The sequence below is a fragment of the Myotis lucifugus genome, unplaced genomic scaffold (genome assembly GCF_000147115.1).
Source record: "Myotis lucifugus unplaced genomic scaffold, Myoluc2.0 scaffold_33, whole genome shotgun sequence".
Taxonomy (NCBI): Eukaryota; Metazoa; Chordata; class Mammalia; order Chiroptera; family Vespertilionidae; genus Myotis; species Myotis lucifugus.
The window spans coordinates 7,964,946-7,990,975 of NW_005871081.1; the positions used below are offsets into that span (position 1 = coordinate 7,964,946).

Sequence of the window (26,030 nt, forward strand, 5' to 3'; positions counted from 1 at the left end):
ACTCTTCATGATATATTGTGAAAAGGAGTTCATGCAGGTTCATCTCGACAATATCCCACTTATATAAGTTTGTGCTCAGGAGGCAAATAAAGACAATATTCACTAAATTGGATTGCTCCAAATTAGCTAGAACAAATATAACATTTAGGATTTTTTGCAGGGCTCAGAGAGGAAAATGGACACAAGGCAGTACCCTGAAAAGAGCACAATTTTTATACCTTAGAGACTGAGGTTCCCATCTCACTCTACACACCATGTACGTAAACTTGTGAAATCACTTACTCCTACTGAGCCTCAGTTACTTCATATGTAAGTTATGCTAATACCTCTAGGATAGCCAACAGAATTCAGAGCTACTATATGTGAAATGTCTAAAACAGTGCTGAGAGCAGTGAGTATTCCATAATGGAGTTATTATTTCAGCAAGCTATGTGAGTAGTTTATAAAACGTCACTCTTGGCCGTCTCTAAAGTGTCTTACACGTTGTCCCTTCTGCCCAGAATATGTTCCTGTCTCTCCCCTCTTTATCTCTTTCTCCCAGTTACCGGTTACTTCTCCAGGAAGCTCTCACTGAATCCCTGGTTGTAGTTTAGGTTCCTTCCTATCATTCACCCAACACACAGTAAAAGTATCCATGCATTGACTTCCCTGCATCTGACCATTTGCACTAAGCTTTGTCTCCAGGAGGACTGGCCCATCTACTTTATTCACTGTGTGTCTGTAGCCCCTGTTGGGCATATTGTGGATTTTCAATAAATGTTGGATGAATGGATGGATGGATGGATGGATGGATGGGTGGATGACAACCATGAAATGATTTCCTGAAGAAGAAAAATATAATCCAAGGAAAGTAAAAGGTAGTTAAATTAGTTCTTTTGCATTTTAATAATTGCCTTTAAGCCTCTCTGAATTGCCTTCATATGACACCCGCACCCAACAGCTCTCGTACTTTGGGGGCTCCCTCACCCCAAGACTGCTACACATTCTTATGATCTGCCATATTTATTATAAGAATTATAGCATAAATTATAATCTTATAGTTATTCCTCAATTCCTGTTTTTAATATATGATTATAAAATGTTTATCATGTTTGACACCCTTCTAATTCTTAAATTGACTACCTACTAGTCACAGAGATCCTAAGGAAGGAGGAAATCCTTGGTAGAAAAGTGTTAATAATTTACTAGTTGCAATCTGCACTTTTACCTCTGAACACCAGGTAAGTAAAAAACATTACTCATAGTTTTTAATCTAAGAATTTCTTACATTTTTATGGCTTGTTCTTTGGGCTTATTTATGATGGTTTGTGACAAAGAGACAACCTTTGCCATTATGATTTATACTGTTCCAACAAAGGAAATACAGAAAGCGATAAGAAACCCAAATTAAATCATGGCACTAGATAAGAAAACCCAAATTAAATCACGACACAAAAAATAAATTTTAAAAGCCAGTAAAGGTAAGAGGCCGACTCATAATTTTAAATTAAAACAAAGAAGTGTATAAATATATGGACTGTAGACAATGAAAATACAAAATTTTTCAAAACCTAAACTACAAAATCTAGCATTTACCAAGTAAGTAATTTTCAGAAGCCTTATGCCCTGAATTTATGGCATTATTAAATAATGCCTGGCTACTATAATATATTTTAAATGCCTTGTTTAAATCATACTTAGTTTGTACTTTTGTTTGGAAAACCAAATGATATTTTTTGGTATGGTAAAGTGTTAGCAGTTAGCAGCAGATATCCAATATTTTTCTATTTTTTTATTAATTCCATTTATAACAAATTAACCTGAACATCTGTTTTCATTTTTAGTGATACTTTTAAATTCCTTGATGGTTGAGTGCCAACTAAAACTTGAACAGATTTCAAGGAAAGACAATTGCCTTAGAAACAAAGAAATTAAGAGAAAAAAAACTCAAGCCTTTGAGCTTTGCCAATAAAAGCACTGTTCATGATAGAGGCCAAAGGTTAACTCAGTAGAATAGGCAGTCAATGGTGTGTGCTCAGAAATCTAAATACTACATAGCTATCCACAATCTGAGTAAACACGAATGTCCAGCTCAGGAACTCTTAATAAAAGGAGTTAATATGACTACAGAATTAATTGATGCTAACTAAGCCACCAAAAACATAACTGTCCCATTAATATGACCACATAATTATGCAGAACACTGTCATTGATCTTGTGTGGATCTTGTGTGGAAGCAGACCAAATATTGAAATTGAGCTTGCAAGTCAATATTCTAGACTTAATTTCACATGAGAAACTCAAAAACGCCAAAACCTGGATGGGGAAATCATTTGTGAACTATTTCCTGGCTTCACAAAGAAGATATAAAGAATGAGTTCCAGAAGGGGCCAATGGGGGGTGGGGGGGAAGGACATATGTAATATTTTCAATAATAAGGATTTTTTTTTAAATGAGTTCCACACACACTCACAAATGCCTATGGTTTTTAAATTTTTGCTTTGCCATATCCCCCTACATTTTGTAAAAGTATTTTCCTGCTCCATTCTCAATTTTGTTTCTTATTATTATTACTAGAGGCCTGGTGCATGAAATTCGTGCATTTGAGGGGGGGTCCCTCACCCCAGCCTGCGCCCTCTTGCAGTCCCAGAGTCCCCAGGGGATGTCCGACTGACGGCTCGTGGGGAGCGGGCCTAAGCCATCAGTCAGACATCCTTAGTACTGCTGTGGAGTACTGCATTGAGCGTCTGCCCCCTGGTGGTCAGTATGCACATAGTGACCAGTTGTTCCACTGTTTGGTTGATTTGCATATTAGCCTTTTATAATATAGGATAATAATACGGTGTGGAAAATGCAATATTTGACAATTTTTACTTTCTCCACATGCAGATTTCCATGAAAACTAAGCCAAAACGGAGTTGAATGAAGAGGTACAGAATATTAATTTTCTCCTAAGCTTATCAATTTTATTGCCTAGCTGATATACTTGTGGTTGACTTTGTCTTTTATTTCTAGAACCCAGGGTTCCAGCTTGTTTTTAAAATTAGTACATCAAAATCCTATCCAGAGGACATGTTCTATTTCCAAAAGTATTCAGAAATCATGTATCAGCTCACATGCCAATGGCACTGCTTAAAACAAATTGGGCATATCTTCTGTCTATAAAGACCAGGCATTCACAGAAAGAACCAAGCTCCTGGAATGTAAGGATTTAAAGGGAGGTGGAGGAGATTCCATTCTATTGTTTTTCTTCATTTTTTTCTTTCAAAATAGTGAGTGTACACAGTTGGCTCCAAATCTGTTAGGAAGTCACCCAATGCTACAATTCTTTATCCAAAAAGAGAACTGAATATAAATAAAGAATGAAAACCAATTTTTTTAAAATTATAGTAGATAAAATATTGGTACAAATAAAATAGGATATGTCAGAAAATTCTAAGACAGAAGAATTTCATTCTAAAATAGCACTTAGTTTCCTAAAGTCAGTTGATGCACTCTGGAGCACAACACTGGGTATTACATGTACATAACATGTAAATTTTAAGCAATAACTATACCATGATAACCTCTATTTAAACCTTGATAATTGGTATATTTATTTTTTTAGAAACCCAGAAAGTTACTGTAAGAATTGAATGAGGTTTTCAGTAATATAGTTTAATTTCTCAAAAGAAGTCAGGTAAAGACAAAGTTCACAGCATAATTCTCTTGGGTTAAAGTTGACAAATTTAATTCCTAGCTATAAAAGAAAAACTATGAGTTAGAAAAAGTCTACTCAAATTATATTTTTAAAATTAAATTATTATAAAATTGAATATAGAAAAGTGCGGAGAAACTACAGCAAAAAGTTAAAAGTAGACAAGCACACAGAATGAAGTGAAACAGGAGGGGCACAATGTGTGTGGGTGGGCGTTAAACTTTGCAAATGAAGGCTATAAACAGAATAGAACAATGGATATTGAACACCATGTTTGACAGATTGACACTTAGAGAAAGAGAAGCTGTTATGAACCATATGGTCCTAACACAGTCTTTGAAGTAAGGACACTTTATCCTACCTAAAAATAGCTTAGTAGAGATATTCAAGCATTTTTAGGAAAGGAGCCATTTTTTCTCTTGTTATCCCTAGATTCCTGCTGCTGCACTTAAAATACTCCTAGAGACACTTGAAGCAACTTTGAGGGATCTTGGACCTCTAGGGACCAGTTCAAAATCACCATGGTAGAAAATACATATCTCAGAGTTAACAGATACTAATGTAACTTTTTTGGGGTCCGGGCAGAATCTTGAAAAAAAATCTCGAATACAGTTATGTCTAATTTTTTAATGTTGCTCAATCTCAGGAATCAGTCCTTGCTTTCTTCACTCTTGCTCCCTGAATGGGCTTTACACACCATTTCTAAGTTGATGCCTCCAATTTCATGCCCAGTAGCTTGGACCGAACACTTCAGATTCAGCCTTGATTCCTCTCTCTTCTCACACACATATTCAATATGATGGGAAGTTCTATTGTCTCTAGCTTCCAAACACATCTAAACCTGACAATTTTCAGCTCTAACTGGTTTGGCTCAGTGGATAGAGCGTCGGCCTGAGGGCTAAAGGATCCCAGGTTCGATTCCAGTCAAGGGCATGTACCTTGGTTGTGGGCACATTCCCAGTTGACAGTGTGCAGGAGGCAGCTGATCGATATTTCTAACTCTCTATCCCTATCCCTTCCTCTCTGTAAAAAATCAATAAATTTTTTAAAAAATAGATAAATAAAATAATAAACCTGACCATTTTCACCACTTCCATGGCACATTCCCTGCTGCAGACTACCATCCCCTCTTGCCTGGATGGCTGCCACAGCCTCCTAACAGGTCTCTTTGCCCCTTCCTAAATGTTCTTGAAATGTTCTTGAAATGGTCCTTACATACAATGATATGCTTTCACTCCTCTACTCCAAAGCATTCAGTGTTCCTTTGGCACCAGAAGAAAAGCCAAAGTTCTTTCAATGACCTTAAAAGCTGTGGTGAACACTGTGATGTACTGCCCAGACACCCTGCAGAATGACTTATCACCTTGCTTCTGGAAGTGCTGATGGCAGATGGTCTGCAGCTGTCAAGGTCTGCTGAAGAGAGTCACCTTACCCAAGTTCACAGAGCCTTCTCAGGGCAGCAGTGACTGAATGACAAGGGGCTATCAAGGCCCAGCCATTTCAACCCAATCTGGAACACCTCTGAAAGGCCACTCTAGGTCCAGCATTCCATGTGGAGGTCAGCTGTGGCTATAGTTGGGCCAGCAGTGTGGCTTGACCTCTACTTTTGTCCTACATGCTTCTGCTCCTTTCCACAGGTCTTGATCCCAAAGGCAGTCTCTAATAAATGACCTGCACATCAAATTCTACCTCTGGGTCTTCTTCCAGAGAACCCAGACAACAGCAGAGATCTGACACAATCCAGCCCCCTCTACACACTTCTACAGATATCTACACTGCTACTTTTCCCACCAATTTCCAGCTTTGCTTAAATGTCACCTTCCAAATGGGACTACCCTGACCATCCACTTAAAGCAAGAAAAGAGATAAAGATTTAAGGAGGAACAGTTCTCGTCCTCCTTAATGTATTTGCTTACTTTTCTGGGTATTTCATTTTGAAGAAATTACTCATTTAAAAAAAAGAGTAAAAATTACTGGTTTTTATACACAAAGGCAGTAAGTAAGAAGAACACAGGCTCTGTGCTCAAACAGGCCAGGGCGTGAGAGCCCCATCACTGCCACTGCAGCTGCATAGCCTGGGGCAAGTGGCTTCACAGCTCTCAGCCTCAGTTTCTTTATCTGTGAAGTGGGGATAATGACATTACTTACACTTCTTAGAATGGTTGTGAGGATTAAAGGATTATGTATGCAACAGGCTGTGAAAACTATGTAAATATTGGGAGTTACTGAGAAAGGGCCCTATGAACTGCACATATCAAAGAATCCACTGGCAACATACTTGCATCTGGCTTACAGATCAGGGTCCTAGGAAATAATCCTTTTAGCTCTACTCACCCTGAGTGAACTGAGAACTTCCAGCAAAGCAAAAAGAGCTGGGTTTAGGAAGCAAGTATCACCCAAGGGCACTGTGGTAGCCTAGCAAACATTCCTGGGGACACTGAAGAGTAGTTACCAACCAATGCACTCTTGTTACATGGAACAAAATTCTAATTTTTTGCTCTCCTTTCACTAACTTTAATTACTTCAGACTTCTAATCTCTTAAGGCCCATGTGAAAAAAAAATCACATAGGATTTCAAATATGTAGATCTATATGTTCATCAGAAGAGCTTTAAACTTTAAACAGCCATTTGTCTGGTTATTTGAGATTGAAGCCTATATCTTTTTATGTGTATTTTCAATCCAAAGTTTTTATATTTATTTCTGTTTTTGTGATAAAAGAAAAATAACTGTACTTGGCTTAAAAATAAAGCAATAACTCCTCCAAAATCCCAACTGTTTTATGTTTGCTTCCATTCATTTTTCATTTACCAGAGTGAAATGTCCTTGCCTATAACCTCAAATCCACAAGCTTGATTGATTTCAGAGGTTGTGCTGAAGGCCCACCCTGCCAACCAGAGATGATAGACTGCCTATAGGCTGGCACTAACGAAAACCACAATAATCTAACATTTACCATTATATTATGGTAATGGTATATTTATTACCATTCAGATTTATTTGCATATCCCACTATAGTTTATTTCTTTACTTCTAACGAGAGAATAATGTAAGTTTTTTTGAGATATCATTATTGAAAACCACCATTCTACAGTTATCCATTAAAAATAACAATAATTGCCCTAGCCGGTTTGGCTCACTGGATAGAGTGTCGGCCTGGGGACTGAAGAGCCCTGGGTTCGATTCTGATCAAGGGCATGTACCTTGGTTGCAGGCACATCCCCAGTAGGGGGTGTGCAGGAGGCAGCTGATTGATGATTCTCATCAATGTTTCTAACTCTCTATCCCACTCACTTCCTCTCTGTAAAAAATCAATAAAATATATTTTTAAAAAAACAATAATTGCACTATTTATTACAATGATCATAATAATAAAGGGTTCTATGGAAATAGGAATTTAAAAAAGCAGACACTGTCCTAACCAATGTCCTAACCACATAGTATGGCTTTGCCATCCTCCAAACCCATGTGCTATAAATTGGAAAATTGCTATCTTGGATATAGCAAGTGTGTAAGTGTGTGTGTGTGTGTGTGTGTCTGTGTGCGTGTGTGTGTGCACGCGCCCATGTGTTCCCCCTTGAGAGAGTCAGTGCTGCATCATCTTATCCAGGGTCTTCTTTAAAGTCATCATCTACTAGAAATGGCCTTTGCTTTCCAAGTCCTCCTTTGAGGATATCATGCACTCCTTCGATTTTTCTTCATAGCTTTATACAGCTTAATATTCAAGCTAGGGAAACTAGAAATCTCCTCTAGGTCAAACAACTCCTTAAATCTATCTACAAATTTATTTTCTTTCTCTAACCTAAATTTCATGACCCAGAGGATGATGGTAGCTTCTTTGCACAGATGGTCAAAGGTAATGAGGAGTTCTTCCAGGAAAGGATGAGCATAGACAACATCAGCCGCCAGGATATAATCAAAATTGTTGGAAGACCTGGGGAAGTTCTTGTCTAAAGCTATGCCCCAGGAGAGTTCTTTAACCTGAGGCAAATGCTTACATTTCATTTTAGTGTTTCGGGATATATTATATTGCAGGTTTCCAAGTAATTCAGGTAAATCTGTGGCAGTCACATGTGCACCTGTGAAGCAAAGGGCAGTAGAAAAGTAACCCTCATGGGATAAAGTAAACAATCCAGCTTCAAGCCTACATGCATATTGCAATTCTGCACAACTGCTAGTCCCAAGGAAAAAACTGGTCAGTACACACAGCAGAGAAATCCCTTTCAAAAATGATGCTAGGGCAGTTTTATTCCTCCCCTTTAAAAAATTCGATTCCCATGGTCCTTTTGCACTCCATTTTTCTGTTCCAATGTTTTTTTCTTTGTTTTGTTGTTGCTGCTGTTATTTTCTATTTATCTACTAAATACTAGGAAAAACTAATCAAGAGAAAAGGAAATTAAAAAGATTTGGTATCCTTGCTGGAACAATCAAAAGTCATTGTTAAAAGATGACCAGTTTCTTCCCTAAAAGAATTCCGAGCCCCAGTCCTGTGAGACTGAACAAGTATATACAACACTGGGCATCCTATCATTGAATAGCAAGTACTAAAATATGAGAAATGGGGGGAGGAAAGACTTTTCAATGGCATTACATTGACAGTATCATGACATTCATGTTTATGCACAAATTTTCTGCTTGACCTAATTTTAAGTCAAGCTGCATATAGTGTTCATGCAGCCAAAGATCACAGATGCAGAACAGAATGCTCAGATGAAGAAAACATAAACCATTTCCTAATTAAAAGTGAATACTGGTGGTCATTTTCAGGAGGAAATTGGAAGGTCCAATAATCAATAAAATTTGGCCCTTAAAGTAAACCTTGAGCAGCAGCAGAGCCTGAAAATAATGTATAAATAAATCTAGGATTGGTCAATTCCACTTCATCAGACAAGAACAGACTCAGTAAGCAATGGGAAAGCAGAACTGGAAGAGAAGTCTAGTTCAGCCCAGACCAGTTTAGAATCCATTCTTTAGTCCCAATGGCAAGTTCCTCTGACCATTAATTGTATTTTGTAGAAAATATTAAAATGGGAGGGAAATATGCACATCATTGATAGAATCACAGAAATATGAATCTTCAACTCTAATGTGGGTGCTCTGTCATTTTCTACAAATATTTTTTAAACCCCAAGAAAAGGAATTCACCCTTACTTACAGTGAGTGTAAAATATCTAACTATTAATATCATTATGTCTAGAGAAGTGAACACTACCATTTTTTGAATACTGACTAAAGAAAGCTTCAATCTTTTGATATTTTTGTCTAGATAGACAAGCATACTGAAAGGATAATTCTTTTTAATGAAACAAATGACTTCCCAAACACAAATTCTGCTCCTAGATAGGGAAGCCTTCAATAGTGCCTTAGACTCTACCCATACAAAATGGAATGATGACTCTATCAGGACAGAGAAATTATATATATTTGAGGAGGACTTCAAGGGTCCTATATTTTCCCAGTTTTTAGAAAGTTATAAATTTCTAAATCTTGAATTCTTCTCAAGATTTTAGAGTGGCGGGTGTGCACTTCTGAAGACCAAGGAAATCAAGATTTGGGTAGCACATATCAGAAAAGGCAGCTAAATCAAAACAATCAATCTGTAACAACAACAACAAAAAGATTTAACTAGAACAGGCTGAAGCATGCATAGAGACCATCACACATTTAACTGGAAAATAAGATTCTGGTGAGAGAACAAGAGGTTGCAAAAGAAGAATGAAACTGACTGCGAAAATAAAGCCAAGGGCAAATACATAAAATTAAAAGCAGACATGATTTCTAATATTCCTTCTCTATTCTAACAGGGGCTTTTTCATAAAAGCAGAGGACTTCAAAACCCAAAAGAAATATATGGCTACATGGAAATGTTAAAATGGGCTAAAATTTAGATAAAGAATATGAGAGTCAGCAGGAGTCGAATTTGCCTATACTTAGTATTTCACGCATCTCCTCTAGCAGCCAGCCAGGATGCTTAAGTGCACCTCAAAATTAGAATACATTTGTGACTTAGCATTCCCTGAGAAGAATTAATACAACTTCACAGAAAATTCTAAAAGAAACCAGTAAGGTGACTTAAAAATTTATAGTGTCTTGATGAAGCTCATTCAAACAATTAAGGAATTAAAAATAGGCCAAGGTTATAGTACATTGGATAGTTAAAGCAGATAATGATATTTGATCATTAAATTCTTTAATCACTATTCAACCAAAAATACCTAGGCAGTGCCCTCGGCAGTCCCGGATCTGTCTCTTGCTTCAACGGTTTTTTGACAGAACAGAACCAGGGATGCCCCTTCTCTAGCCTCCGGCCACTCTCTTGCATCTTATCCAGTCACCACCCTCAGAAAAACCTCCGGGACCAGCCAACACACCCGTTCTTTTTTCTGTGTGTTTTTCTACCTTAACTCCTTATTGCTGAACAACTGTGAGCTGCCAAATTTGTTAGAATTATTCCACCGAGGTGGAGGCTGCAGTCAACCGCCTGGCCAACCTGCATCTGCAGGCCTCCTACACCTACCTCTCTCTGGGCTTCTATTTCAACCTGGAAGAGGTGGCTCTTGAGGCAGAGGGCACGAGTTGGGAGAGAAGAAGCGCCAGGGCGCTGAGCATCTCTTAAAGTTGCAAAACAAGCGTGGCTGCCGCATTCTCTTCCAGGATGTGCTGAAGCTTTCTCAAGATGAGTGGGCAAAACTCAGGATGCCATGGAAGCTGCCCTGACCTTGGAGAGGAACCTGAACCAGGCCCTTTTAGAGCTGCATGCCTTGGGTTCTACCCATGCAGACCCTCAGCTCTGTGAACTTCCTGGAGAACCACTTCCTGGATGAGAAGGTGAAATTCATCAAGAAGATGGGTGACACCTGACTAACAGCCGGCCCCCAGGCTGGGCGTGTATCTCTTCAAAAGGCTCACCCTCAAGCACAACTAGGAGCCTTTGGAGCCCAGAGGCCTTTGAGGGGCCCCTCTGCATTCCCCTGGTGTCTGGCTTTTACCTGAGCCTCTCCCTGAAATTACTATCCATTCTTTTGACCACCCTGAAGCCCTCTCCTATGCATCGGACCAAATGAAACAATAAAGCTTTTTGCAGCAATAAATAAATAAATAAATAATAAAAAATACCTACTCACCTAGTAAACTTGCCACAATGGAAATAAGCCCTGTTCCAGCTCCAATTTCAATCACATTTTTGTCAACCATATTATACTGCTTTACATTTGTCTCCAGAAAATAGCATAGAACAAGGGCCTATGAAAGTTAAAAAGAAAAAATACATAGTACTTGTCCAGTAATAACTGATGTTTAATTAAACCCTATTAAATAAATATCCCACTAATGCTTTGATATGTATGTGTGTGTATCTACATAGATAGAACTACAGAAAATTATCAACAGAAGTACATCCTCCAAAGACTCAACATTTAGGCTAGAAAGAGTCTTTGGGGATTGTTGAAGAGAAAAGAGACAACTAAAAACATGGAGTTCAGTTGCTTAGGTTGATTATCTTTAAAGAAAGCAATTACTAATAATAATCATTTCAAAGAATGTGTGAGATTGGAGCAAATAGCAGTGAGGGGTCTGAACCCTTCATGGGACAATTAGTAAAGGACAATATTTTAGACTATTCTCCATGTTGACATTGATAAACATTTCATTATAATTGGTTAACTCAAATGCGCCATTTAAATGAGAAATAAAATGTTCACAATTCTAAACCCTTAGGGTCACAAAACTCTCAAGATGCAAACAACATTTTATTAATCCTACATGTCAGAAATAGAATTAATTGGTGGAAGCATTTTCCCAATTTCACGATTTCTAAATTTTACTGTTGTTTGAGGTCAAAAAATAGAACTATGAAACCTATTTTCTTTTTCCAAATAGTACATAATAATGAACAAAACTGACTGAAAATAATTGAAATGTAACAAATTTTGTATGAAATTATACCGATGGCCAAACAACAGCACCATAACAATCCATGGCTTCAGTAATTCGAATCTCATGACCAACAAAATGAAATCCTTCCCAGGGGATAGTTGTTACTAGAGCTGGAAAAAAACACCTTGCCATGATCTCTGCAACCACTTCCTTGTCATCATTGTCTTCTCTGTCTCCTGAAAGGAAAAGAAAAAGGCAATTGTACCAGTTGTGTTAGTAAGATAATGAAAAAGGAAAGCCTGATGGAAATGCAATGTTTCTACTTATTCTAAGTTACTTTTGAATATTCACTGGCTTTAGGTGCAATGTACTAACTAGTAAGGTAAACAAACTATTTGAAAATGACCATGATGTAAGCTAACATTCCATACATCAGGATGACAACATCTTTCTGATTTCACTGAAGTTGAAATCACCACTGTCCATTTCCACAATGCTATGTGAAACAAATGTTAATATAGTTTTTAAAAGCAATATATTTTAAGGCAACTCAATACGTTCAACTAGGACAAAAGAAATATTGGTGATGGAATATAAGAACCCAACTATTCACATTGGCTGTATAATGCATTTTCAGTTATTTCAGTAATGCATATCCTTTATGACTTGCCTTTATTTAGATAAAAAATATTTAACACCATCCAACAATATACTCTTGTACTATTTTATTATTACTTATGTTTATGTTATTTTGGGGGGGCATAACTCATGGTACTATAACATCAACAACATTACACAAAGTTAATTAGCAACATTAACTACCAATTACTAAGCACTTTTTTCACATGTCAGCCCATGTTAAATACATTGTATATTATATTTCATGTAATTTTTGCAACAAACCTTATAAGATATGCATTATTCTTTGCACTTTTACAGATAAAAAACTAGGACTCAGAGAGTCATACAACCTGTAAATAAAGGAGCCAAAAAGGAGCTCCTTTTTCGGTTGTTCCAAACTAAACTACTAAAAAGATGTAATTTAAAAAGAACTTAATAGTCCCAAAGAATTTACAAACTATTTATGGACCAAGATATACACCTCTCTCTAAGCCTCCAATTTCTTGTTTGTAAAATGGGAAATATAGAAACACATACATCAAAAGTGTTGGGAGATTGGAAATAAGATGATGCATGCAAAGCACTTAGCACCTTGTCTACGATTACATGTGGCTCAACATATTATTGTTATTATTATTGTTGTTATAGCTTTCATGATATTTTGGTTATAAAACTAAATGATAAAATAAGATCAGCATGTAATAAAAAATAATGGATTGTGCGATATTGAATTGTACAACTGAAAATTCCATAGTCACTCATAGAAGCAGAGAGTAGAATGGGCAGGGACTGGGAGGTGGGAAAAATGAGGAGATGCTGATCAAAGGGTACAAAATTTTGGTTACACAAGATGAATAAGTTCTGGATATCTAATGTATAGCATGGTAACTATAGTTAATAATAATGTATTAAATACTTAAAATTTACTGAGAGTAGACCTTTAGTATTCTCACCACACACACACACAAGAAAATGTTAACTGTGAGGTGATGGATATGCTAGTTTGATTATGGTATTCATTTCACAATGTGTAAAACAAGTTGTACCTCTTAAATATATACAATTATACTGCAATAATGCTTGGGGGTGGATTCTACAGTTAAATAAAAAAGGGGAAATCACTGTGGTGGAGGTTACTCAGGGATGGCTTCATAAAGAAAGTGTGTCTTAGGTTTAACCTATCTAACATAAGATTTGAATTAATAGAGAAACTATTTCTTTCTTACACCAATCCCTGGTCCTTCAAGTCTTGTCTTTGTTCTTTGCCACTTCCCTGACCTCAACACTAATGAATCCAGGCTTAATTCTCCTCAGAAGAGAAAGTGGCAAATAAAGACTAAAGAAACCAAGGAAAGGAACAAGTTTGTAATTCTTTAAAAGAGAAAGAGATAGGCAGAAAAGATTCATTTTAAAAACTTAAGCCACAAAAAACAAACAAACAAACAAAACCTTAAGCCAGAACATTTGTTCCTCGGTTGTTCCATTTACTCTTTCAACAAAACCATATGTATTGAAGGCCTGCTATGTGCCAGGCACTGAGCTAGATGATGGAAGACAGCTGTTAGCCAGACAGACATGGTTCTGCCCTCGGGAAAAAGTACAGATTCATAGACACAACTGTCTGAACTTCAGTAATACATGAGGTACCTCATGCCAACCCCATGAAGAATTGGATGTAAGTTCGTTTTTCCACAATACCCCCTTACGTACTTGGCTTTGGCTCCCACCTTTCTAATAAATGGGTGTTTGCAGCTTTGCTCTGATTAACATTTTTGTTACTGGTTTGACTGATGATAATAGTGTGATCAAATATTCAAATGATATGTGTAATGGGGAATTATAGTAGAAAACTGAATGTGAAACAAAATCTTGATGGGCTATAGCAGTGGATTGGACTTCATATGAAATTTGATAAAGACACATATAAAGTCCACATTCAGGATGACTTATTTGTGGAGGGGAAAAGATATATACATTTAATTGACCACAAGCTCAATATGAGACAAAAATAAAAATACAACTATCAACAAAGCTAAATAACCAGACCTTATTAACAATATAATTTTAAAACAAGGGATGTATAGAACTCTGTTCTATTTGAAAGTGCTCAGGTCATATTTGTAGCCCCATATTCAGTTTGGAAAGCCCCAGTTTAGAGGGCCACTGAAAACTGCAGCAACTGGGAGGTGAGGACTGTTGACCCTCAGCCCTATGAAGGCAGTTTTGGAAGATCAGCATTTTCATCAGAAAGAAGAAACAATCGAGGGAACACAAGAGTTATCACAAATTTGAAGGCGCAGCAAATAGAAGAGATTGGAGTGTGTGTGTGTGTGTGTGTGTGTGTGTGTGTGTGTGTGTGATGTTCTCAGAGAGCAGAATATGAACCCAAGGGAAATAATTACAATAAAGCAGATTTTTAACATTTTTCTAACAATCACACCTTTTCTAAAATAAAAGGGCTCACCTCAAAAGGTAGTAAGTAATTAGTCCCCAGGAGGTATCGAACAGAAACCAGAAGACTATTCTTTCTAGATATTAGGGATACACCAGGTTGATGTTTGGTCTAGCTGGACTAGGCCGCTGTACAACTAAATTCCTATGACTCCATAAAAGAACTACATGACATCATGTGGAGAAGTGCTATCATAGAGATACAATGTGCTAAGGAAATGTAGGAGAGAAAGTAAATAAAAGTAGACAAAAGGAAGCCAGTAGTGGAGAGAGAGAAATATCAGACTTTGGAAGGGAAGGGAAGGAACGGGGAGTAAGATTCCTCAGTAGGCTGGAGAGAAGTGTTTCAAATGACAAGCTAAGATATGCATTCATTTATTCATTCAACAAGTATTCACTTAGTACTTACTAATCCCTACCCACTGTCTAGTGACTGAAAATGAAAAAATTCAAGGATACAGTCCTTGTGCTGGTGAACCTGACAGATGTGCAGAGAGAGACAGACAAATGGACAATGCAATGTTATATGGCAACTGTTAAAATGGAGGTAAAAGGAAAGCACAATGAAACACCATGTCAACCTGTGAAAGACATAGATGATTTCCTGTCCTAAGTTATGTAACCCCTTAATAGAGTCCTGCTTAGGATCCATACAAAATCAAATATTCCCCAAAAGAATTCCAACTTCACTACATGCCACAGGAAGGGCCCAATCTACAATCCCACTCCACCAGGACCACAAACATCGATGGACTCCACTATATTCACTTGCCTTGCTAAGATGAGGTGGGGGGTGGGGTGTAATGTTTGCTGTGGAAGTTCTTTAGGGAAAAGCAGAGAACATTAATTGCTTCCTTGACCTTTAGCTGAATATACCCTCTTGGGCCTCCTTGCAAACTCCTTGTAAATGCAGCACTTCTTTGACAAGTCACCTAAGGTATCAGGGTTTAATAGATTTTTGAGTACACTAAATCCCAGGAGCATCTCCTAAAGTTCCAATCTTTGATATAAAAACTTTGCCAGTGAATATTTACTGCAACGAAGTGACATCTCTGACTTTGCACTTTCTTTTAAAGGTTAGTTCACCAGATTAGTGTTTTTGTTCTAAAAAGTACAGTGTGTCAACAAATAATTCCTATTTTTTTACTGTCTTCCTAAAATAGTTAGTTATTTCTTTTTAAGAATGACCACATCTTTATCTTTATAAGGAAGTGAGACTTGAAATATATATGTGAGTATACTATAAACGAAAATTACTTATACCCCAAAATAAAGGTTCTTCAAAGAGATTTCATTAAACAACAATAACCACTAATAATTGCATATCCATTCTAAAAGATCACAATTCTACCTACTAGAAATGGTAATTCAAAATTAGTTACATGCCTATAATGACCACATGTAATATATAAAACATTATCATGTTGAATAAAATTAAATTGACAATGTTTTATATCAATATTCTCTTTTGTACTTAAATGCTATTTGAATACTACAGTCATTCCACAAGAAGTAACAGGTAAAAATTAGCATAATTTATACAAAGAAACCAAAATATACTAAACTTGGCTACTTAACATAATTTGTCTAGATATGTGAGATTTTAAAAGAAAATATAGACACACATACAATTATTTCCACCTTAAAACTTTGACTGCTGTTTTTAAGCATTAACTTCTATTTAAAGATTTTGAGGTCATAATTTTAATATTAGTTATTTATTTAAACCAAAAGACATGCTTGATATTAAATTTTAACAATATCATCACCCATTTAAGGCTGAGGATAAGAACCTCTGAACTGGAATCTAATAAAAAGAGCTGCACGTTGTGAGGATATCCCTAAAGTAGCCTTGTTGTAGTAAAAGGGAGAAATCTATGCTCCCACTATAATACACAAAAATCATGTCTCTCAAAGTGCATATGTAGTTATTTGTTGAATATGGGATTGGATCTTGAGATGATTAATAAATGAGTAGATTTGAAGAGGAATTGTCTCAAAAAAATTAATAGCATTATCATGCAATGAAATTTAATTTACAATTCTGAATAATAATTTTTACATACATATTCTCTCCTTGTTACCTAGCACTCAGGCCCCAGGACAAATAACTAAAACTGGATAATATTACACAAAATGATGAATCTTGGCTTTCTTCTGTGAAAAGCAGAAAACTCTTCATATCTGTACCTCTAGATAAACGCTATCTACTATAATCTTAGTGTATTATTTTATTAATGAATTTAATATTGAAACATAAATATTAAAACAGATTGTAAATAAAACATAATCAAGATAGTATTACTATGTTGCTATCTTGAGCTTATCTATTTTAATGCTTTTTGATATAAAAAAAATCTTATCACCATTTCCTGCTACAAAATCTTTGCTGATAGTGAATAAAATCTACCAGGTGCTCTTGTTCTCCTGAGAATTAATTATGAAGTGAAAATTAGCAAGATTTTGCCACATTATGATGATGATTTTCTTAAGAGGAAAATCCTACAGAGATTTGACTTCCAAGGCTGAATTGCAGCAAGCCTTCAAAAATAAAGGCTCATCTATATTCTTTTTTATACTTTTAAGGTTAGTATCAACAATAATAAATGGAAGGGTCAGATCACAGAAATACACACACACACACACACACACACACACACACACACACACGTCCTTAACAGCTATGACAAGTGAATTTAAGCTTCCATTAGAGGGCTGTCATGAAAACCTGTCAGAAATTTTAAAGTAAAAAACCCTCAACTAAATGAAAGAGACTGTCATTCAGTTGAATCTTCTATTCAAAGTTGAATGTCATTCTTCTTAAGAAATATCTAGAGATTAAAAAGAAGAAAGATGTTAAAGATATTTTCAGATTAGTAAATGGTCACAAGCTAGCCTGAAAGATAGAATTCTGAATGCCGAGGTAATGTCAAGATTTGGGTCCTTATGTTGAAACTAACTCCTGAGATTTCACAAACATATTTTTTGTCTACATGTCTACTTAATTTCAAGAATTTACAGAGGCTGTAACTTTAATCAAGTGGATTAAGTGATACTACATTTAAGAAGAAAAAAATTCATCTTTTACTGAGACTCCTCAGGATGCATTGGGGGGAAAAATAGTTGGACTCAAAGTCTGCTGCTGGGATCACAGTGGGAAGAGACAAATAAACAAATGCCAGTGAAGTATAATAAGTGCAATAAAAGAAATATTTCCAAATTGCTATGGTAAACATCACTGGTTGGTCAGATTAGAGAAGCATTCTCAAGGAGACATTTGAGCTAAATTGGAGGGATGAGGAAGGCTGCCAGGCAGAAAAGGAAGGAAGTAAAGTCAAGGAAGATGAAACATCCACCAAGGCTGGAAACAGGAGAGTCATCATATATCTGGGGAGCGGATGCATGTTGGGGTGTTATAGAAAATAAGCCTGAAAAAGCAGGTGAGATCAGATCTGTGGGCAATGCTGACCTTTGTTCTATATGGTGAGGTGGAGTCAATAAAGATCATTAGAACAAAAAATAACATGATCAAATTTGATATTTAAAAACTTACCTCTCATCCCACTTATATGTGGAATCTAATGAACAAACAAAATGAACAAACAAAATAGATCCAGAGACATGGAAGCATGTAACAGACTGAGGATTCTCAGAGGAAAGGGGTGGGAAAGATTAACCAAAGAACTTATCCTATATAATAAAAGCCTAATATACTAAGTGTCTGGTCGGCTGTTCAACCAATCAAAGTGTAATATGCTAATGATATGCTAAAGCCACTCAACCACTCGCTATGACGTGCACTGACCACCAGGGGGCAGACAGTCGACCAGTCAACCAGTCACTATGACGTGCACTAACCAACAGACGCTCCAATCAGTAGGTTAGCTTGGTGCTGGGCTCCAGACAATCAGGACTGAGCAAGATGAGCCGGACATGCCCTAGAGCCCTCCTGCAGTCCCTCCCCAGCTGGCCAACCTCCTGCATCCCTCCCTGGCCCCGATTGTGCACCAGTGGGGTCCCTCGACCTGGCCTGCACCCTCTCACAATCCGGGACCCCTTGGGGGATGTCAGAGAGCCGGTTTTGGCCTGATCCCACAGGCCAGGCCAAGGGACCCCCACTGTGCACAAATTCATGCACCAGGCCTCTACAATGTATATATGCATAACCCATGGACACAGACAATGGTGCTGTGAAGGCCTGGGGAGGTTGAGGAAGTAGGGAGGAGGGAGTCAAAGGGGGAACATCTGTAATACTTTCAACAATAAAGATAAATTTTTTAAAAAGAAATAAAGGGCAGATTTTTTCAATAAGAAAAAACAAAATAAAACAAAAAACAAACAGTTACCTCTGGCAGCAGCAACTGAAGGCTAAATTAGAAGCTCATTAGAAGACATACAATAATCTAGACAAAAGATGGGAAAGAGTCTGAACTAAGGAGCAGCATTGGGTCTAGGAGTCAAGTATGAATTTGTGAGCTTTTGAAGTAGTAGTAGACCATCCATCCCTAAGGGCAACAATTGACATTCAAACTTGACATTTAAACCTTACTTTGGAAGATATCGGATACAGACTGTTATATTTAAGTTATTTTTATTCAATATGTGGGAAATTTATTAGTCTTATTTAGCATATATTTATTCAGTTTACTTCACGTAAATGTGTTGATGAATGAATCTTTAGTAATTATATGTGTGATGGTACTCTAACTGATATATTGAACATATTGCTTCCAACTATAGTTTGATATGTTTCTTAAATAGCAATATAATTGCCCTGCTGGTGTGGCTCAGTGATTGAGCACTGACCCATGAACCAGGAGGCCATAGTAAGTCGTGATAGTAACATGAAATAAAACACTTTATGTCATGCTAAGTCTTGATTTTACCCTATAAAAATTAGAGACAGTGAATAATTTTAAAATAAGGCAAATGTGGCAAGATTTGAACTTTTTTTATTATTCATGTTGTAAAATATTTTAATACTAGTTCTATCTCAACCTTACCTTGAACTTCTTTCGTTTCCTTCATAATGTGCCAAATTATGGAACACACAGATGATACCAAGCATTGTTGATAATGATGTAATTGTATTCATAAACTGCACAGAAATTTCTTCTTCATTCAAATCACCTAAATGGCTGGATTCTCTAAGTGATTACAACTTTACATGTTTAGATTTACAAAAACCACTACAGGAAAACCATTAGTGTTTAAGCCACATAGGCTGCCAACACTGGGCATACACCCTCCTCTTGTGGCCTAGAAATATGCTCACCGAGGTAGAGGCCACCTGGTATGCCTAAAAAAAGGAAAAAATAGGACTATAGTTCTTAGAAAACATCCACAGTGTATAGATAAAGGAGATAGAGAAAGAAGCCAAAATAATAAAATGTATACTACAAAAACATGGTAATAATTCTTCTAGTGTATGGCAAGAGTGTATGTCTGCACTTTTTATCTCAAAATAATGGGGATAATTATATGACATAATCCAGCAAAGCCACGCTATTTAAGATGATGTAAAAATGGTGGGTCCATTTCAAATAACTACACTGGTAGTAGAATTCAAATTTAAATTTTCCTTTCACCAAGAGGTCAATTACATTCTGTATGTATTTACCTTTAACTAATACATCAGAGGGACCATAAACAAAGGTGAGAAATGTTTTCATAGTATAAAATCATCTTTCATCCAAGCATGAGTAAAAACATGTAGTTTTACATAAGACTTCTTATCTCCCTTACAATCTTCTTATCTGAAATAAAGTAACTCAGAGATCACAATCACATGTATAGCACTTGGGAAAAGAATTATTCCATTTTTGCAGATTAAAAAAAATAGATATTTAGCAAGACTATATATTTAATTTATTGTCTTCAAAATTACCTTTAACATATCATCAGGACTATAGGGATATCAGTAAACACTGAACACTATTAGAGATATTTACAGGTTAGCAAACACAAGCCAAGATATAATATGTAATTGATAAAAGTCCTAGCTCTATTTAAGACACTAATGAACACTGAAAAGGTAATGTTTTGTGTTCTGTTAGTTGTTTATCATCTTCCAATTAGTCAAATTACATAAAGAAACATAAAATAATTTACCTTTTTGAGCTTCTGGATCCATTAAGCGATGAACTAATGGATGACCATATATTGATGTTTTCCTGATCACTGCTTGAAAACTAGGCAAATAATACATTAAAATGTCAAATAGTAGCAATTAATTCAAAATGTGTTGAATGCTTTTATATTTACATAATAAAGCTTAACTTCAAATATAGCAGAAACATATTAAAATCACATATATTAATAAATCATGCTTTAAGGAATACCATGGAAACACAATCTATCTAATACAAATAAAAAAATTCAAACGAAGGCTTCAGAGTCAGAAATTTTAGAAGCAACTGGAGAAATAAAACATTCCTCACCAGAGACTAACTCAACTATCACAAGAAAGACATCATCTTTATCTTTAATTTCTTTATTGGTTAAGGTATTACAAATGTGTCTTCATCCCTCCATTAGCCCCCAACCTCCCCCACCCCCTCATGCTCTCATCCCCCTGTTGTCTGTGTCCATTGGTTTGGCTTATATGTATGCATACAAGTCCTTTGGTTAAGACATCATCTTTATATTGACTAGTTACATAGCAATCTTAAAAGAGGTAATTAAAGCATTGGGAGAAAATTGGTTTCATTCAGTGTAGTAAAAACCATAGTATTCATCTAAAATAAAGCTTCCTACATAGTAATAAATTCAAAGTTCACATGGTTCCCATCAATGTGTCATTAGCACAAACCCAATGTCAAATAGCCCTCCTGACAAATGGTCTTCTGAGTAGCTTCTAATTTAAAGAATCCATACCATCTCAGCAAACATATTTAAAACTGAAGAGATTAAAGTATTTTATGCCTCTCAAATAGAGCATATCATGTGAATTAGCTTAAACGAACTGTTATTCCAACTTTGGAAAGCAATGATTTGATCTTGTATCTCAGTTTTAAGTCATAATAATCACTATACTATCATTAATTTTATAGCACTCCTTTCTTCCAAGGATCCCAAAACATTTTTCATAGCCATCACATTTTCTTTACAGTAAGTTAAAAGACAAATTATTTCCCCTACAGTTTACAAATAAGGAAAAACCAAAGGTTAAATTACATGCCTGAGGTTACATGGCTAAACTACAGCAAGAGTGGTCACACATCTTGTTCCCACTTTAGTTTCTCTTCCATCAAAGAGAGCATTCTTTATTATACGTGTCTGCCTGAAGGGCAACATTTACTAAATGTTAAGTCTGGACATACCTAAACGAGTTAGCTGAATTTCTGGAAGGTTAAAAAGAATCATCCACAACTTTTGTTTTGCTGATGAGACCTCTGATGGTGCCTGAAAGGCGAGCACGCAGTTTGCTACTGTACACACTGGCAGCAATTCCTCGAGTCCTTGCAGAAGGGATTAGGATCCTGACAGCTGCAGCTCAGAGCCTCTGGTTATATAGCAATGAGGTCGGAACGCCCATGAATAAGGGGCCTGAAGAACAGTAGAAATATTCCATGTGAGTGTCTCATGAATACAGCTAAGGTTAAATAGGTGAATATAAATCACTCTTGCAAGTGACTGAAGATTATTTGGGTGAAGCGATCCATCTTTTAATTTGATGCCAAGAGTTATTTAAGACTCTTCAGTTACGACATTCTGAGAAACCGAGGCTACGTATTTTTCATGTCACCTGTCTGGGTGCAAGCATCGTTCTTAGCATCAGAATGTTTTTGAATGTGTGCTGTTGTGCTCTGGACGCAGGAATCAAATTACCAGGATTCCTTCCTACTCAGAATAGGAAGGCTAAGGGTTGTGTCCACCCGTTCACCTGCACATTTGCATGCAGAGTAGCATTTAAGAGTACATATAAACATCCCTGTTCACTGAAAACATATTTCTAAAATTAAATTAATTGGGATAACTGGTTAATAATTTTCAGGTGTAAATTATAATTGAACATCTATGCACTCTATTGCATGCTCACTACCTGAACTTGTTTCCTTCTGTTACCATATATTTGACCCCTTTACTCACTTCGCTCTGCCCACCCAACCCCCTTTTCTCTCTGGTAACCACCATTCTGTTGTCTCTACAAGTTTGTTAGTTCATTTGTTACTTTTTTAAAAAATATATTTTATTGATTTTTTTTACAGAGAGGACGGGAGAGGGAATAGAGAGTTAGAAACATCGATGAGAGAGAAACATCGATCAGCTGCCTCCTGCACACTCCCTACTGGGTATGTGCCCGCAACCAAGGTACGTGCCCTTGACTGGAATCGAACCTGGGACCCTTGAGTCCGCAGGCCGACGCTCTATCCATTGAGCCAAACTGGTTAGGGCTCATTTGTTACTTTTTGTTTTATATTCCACATAAGTGAAATACATTTTTGTCCTCTTCCATCCGATTTATTTCATCATATGGCAGTTCTAGTCTTAATGAAAATACCCTTAATAGTAAGTTATTATGGGTAACAAAACCAATGTTGTAAAGTTCAATAAACTCAGGAGTGTAAATGCAGGTCCTAAGAAATACTTTACATACCATAATGTATACAAAGTTGAATTGAGGTCAAGTTAATATATAGGACAGGACTAGTGGTCTGGGAGCCCAATTTTAGTTATTCCTGTCAATAATCAGCTTGTGATTTTTAGGCATTATTGTAATGTGTTTCTTGGCTTCCTCATCTATAAAACAGGATTATAAATAACACACAATATATTTGTTGGATGAGTGTAATAGCTGAAAAACATTCTGGAAACTGCAAATTCCTAAACAATTTAAACTTATTCATAGGCGGTTAATTCTAGGCAGAGGGCATTCTCTCTTTATGGCTCTTTTAAAAACAAGAATAAAGGCTCATTTAGTGAATAAAAATCACCTTTTTCAAGGATCTATTTTAAAGGTTATGAAACCTCATTGATGGATTTCCTAAGAGGCAGAATTCTTAAATCATCTAAAGCAGTGATTTTCAATCTTTTTCATCTTATGGCACACATAAACTAATTACTAAAATTCTGCAACACACCAAAAAAATATATTTTTGCTGATCTGACAAAACATAGGTATAATTTTTTAAATATCTTTTATTGATTTCAGAGAGGGCAAGATAGAAACATCAATGATGAGAGAGAATATTGATTGGCTGCCTCTTGCATGGCCCCTTCTGGAGATCGAGCCCGCAACCTGGGCATGTGCCCTGACCGGGAATCAAACCATGATCTCCTGGTTCATAGGTCGACATTCAACCACTGACCCAAACCAGCTGGGCAAAATAGGTATAATTTTAATTCATTCACACTGGATGGTTACTGTGTTGCCTATTGTCTTTTTCTTTTTTTTTTTACAATCTAAGAAGAGAGAGGTCAGGTATCAATGTTTTAAAAATTCTTGCAGCACACCAGTTGAAAATCTGTGATCTAAATTGATATGACAATGATTATCTTAATTATATTGCACTGTTTAAAAAAGACATAGAGACTTCTGCCTCCAGCTTTATGTAGCTTATGGCTCTGCTTATATTGAGAATTAGAAAAGCAGATTTTAAACTCTTCCTATCTCAAACACACAAACACACACACACACAAACTAGAAGGCATCAGAGAGCTGCTAAGACAGATAAGAATTCCATACTTTTGCTGATTATTGGTGCAAAGAGGCTGAGAAGTCAAAGAGAGGACAACAAGGAAGGATGCTAGAAGAGTTTAAGGCAATCACACAAAACTGGGAAGACAAAAGAATAGTGTTTGAGCTGGCAAGGCAGCCAAGAATTGAGAGTCCAAGACCCCAGAAAGAGACAGAGAAGAAAGCCTGACATGACACTCAAGATATTTTGCTCAGTAAGATGCTTAGAGCAAGAGGCTAATTTTCTAGGCATAAAGTGGGTAAAAGCAAAGCAAAGCTCAAAAGAGAAACACCTGGCTGTCAGTGGTAGCTTTCAAAAATTACTTTTTAGGAAATGGGGAGTGGGGGGGGGGGGACTAGAAGATGTAGTCTTACAAAGAATATGAATTCACTCAGTTCATATTCAAATGAGGTGACCTTACCCTCTGCTGCCTGCCAGAACACCTTCTGGAATCCTCTCTAGAGGAAGATCTAGGCCATCTACAAGTTTTAATGAACAATGTCCAGCATTCAGACAAAATTTATTAGCCATACCAAGAAAGAGACAATAGAAACCCAGAGGTAACCCAGATACTGTAGCTGTTTTATAAAGACTTCAACGTAATGGTGATTAAAATGTTCAAAAACTGATGACAAGAATTACACCAGAGAACTGGAATCTATAAAAATGAGCCAAATAGAACTGAAAATATAAGATATATAATGCTCAATAGATGCAAATGCAGAGAAAGCTAATGAAAATATTAATGAGCTGAAAGATAATTTTGAAAAAACTGTATACAATGGTAATCATCCTAAATAAGTTATAGGTATACCAACTTGCTTTGAATAATGATAAATCTGCTTTGCTGAAGTTTGTTTTAAATAGGCTATTTTATAAGTAAAACAGCATCTTGAATTTCAAATTAGATTTTAGTTCAGGCTACATTTTCATACTAGATGGGTGAATCTGGTAAAGCTGGTTAACATCTCTACGAGGTTCTTCCACTCGGCTGGCATGGCTCAGTGGTTGAGCATCGACCTAGGAACCAGGAGGTCACGGTTCAATTCCCAGTCAGGACACATGTCCAGGTTGTGGGTTCAATCCCCCGTGGCGGGTGGGGGGGCAGGAGACAGCCAATGATTCTCTCTCATCATTGATGTTCCTAGCTCTCTCTTCCTTCTCCCTTCCTCTATGAAATCAAAACATATTAAAAAATAGGTGCTTCCCTTATAAAAGGATATACCTTGGTCCCAAGTTTTGAGGAAAAAAGGATATAATATCAAACTGTCCTAGAAATACTGTACCTATGGCATAAGCTAATAGTCCTGAATATCGCTTTCCCCCCTCTTCCTGAGTACGACATTTTTTAGTATTTCTAGTAGATTCTAACTATGATGCTCAATTCAGGTCAACAGAATGGAAGTGAAAGTGATTTTTCTAGTCACCTTTAACATAAGACATTCTGCTTGCCCTGGACTTTGGTTCTTTCCTCTTCCAGCAGGTAGAAATGCAGATGTAGTGTGACCCAGTTGACCACTCAAGTAAGACTAGGTAATGGCTGAACCTGAGACCTGAATGACTCACGGCACACAACTGCATAACCAGTTCAGATGGGCCAGACCACTGAGTAAGAGGTAATGTTCCAGCTTGTTCAGGCCTCTGTATATGAACATCTCTGTTACAGCAGCTTAGCCTTCATGCCAGCTATTACAGGGCAAAACAAATGTAAATTAATCAAAGGCAACA

At 36.7% G+C, this 26,030-nt stretch overlaps 1 protein-coding gene across 1 annotated transcript; it reads right to left on the reverse strand.

Moving 5' to 3' along the window:
* Positions 1 to 7,275: 7,275 nt before the first annotated feature.
* On the reverse strand, positions 7,276 to 25,965 carry LOC106696864. The gene is made up of 5 exons (XM_023752444.1): positions 25,730 to 25,965; positions 20,734 to 20,813; positions 11,620 to 11,786; positions 10,800 to 10,917; positions 7,276 to 7,754 (listed from the first exon to the last, which is right to left on the reverse strand). The coding sequence occupies exons 2-5, from the start codon at positions 20,753 to 20,755 to the stop codon at positions 7,351 to 7,353; spliced, it is 711 nt and encodes a 236-aa protein (XP_023608212.1). The 5' UTR covers positions 20,756 to 20,813; positions 25,730 to 25,965; the 3' UTR covers positions 7,276 to 7,350.
* Between the last annotated feature and the right edge of the window lie 65 nt (positions 25,966 to 26,030).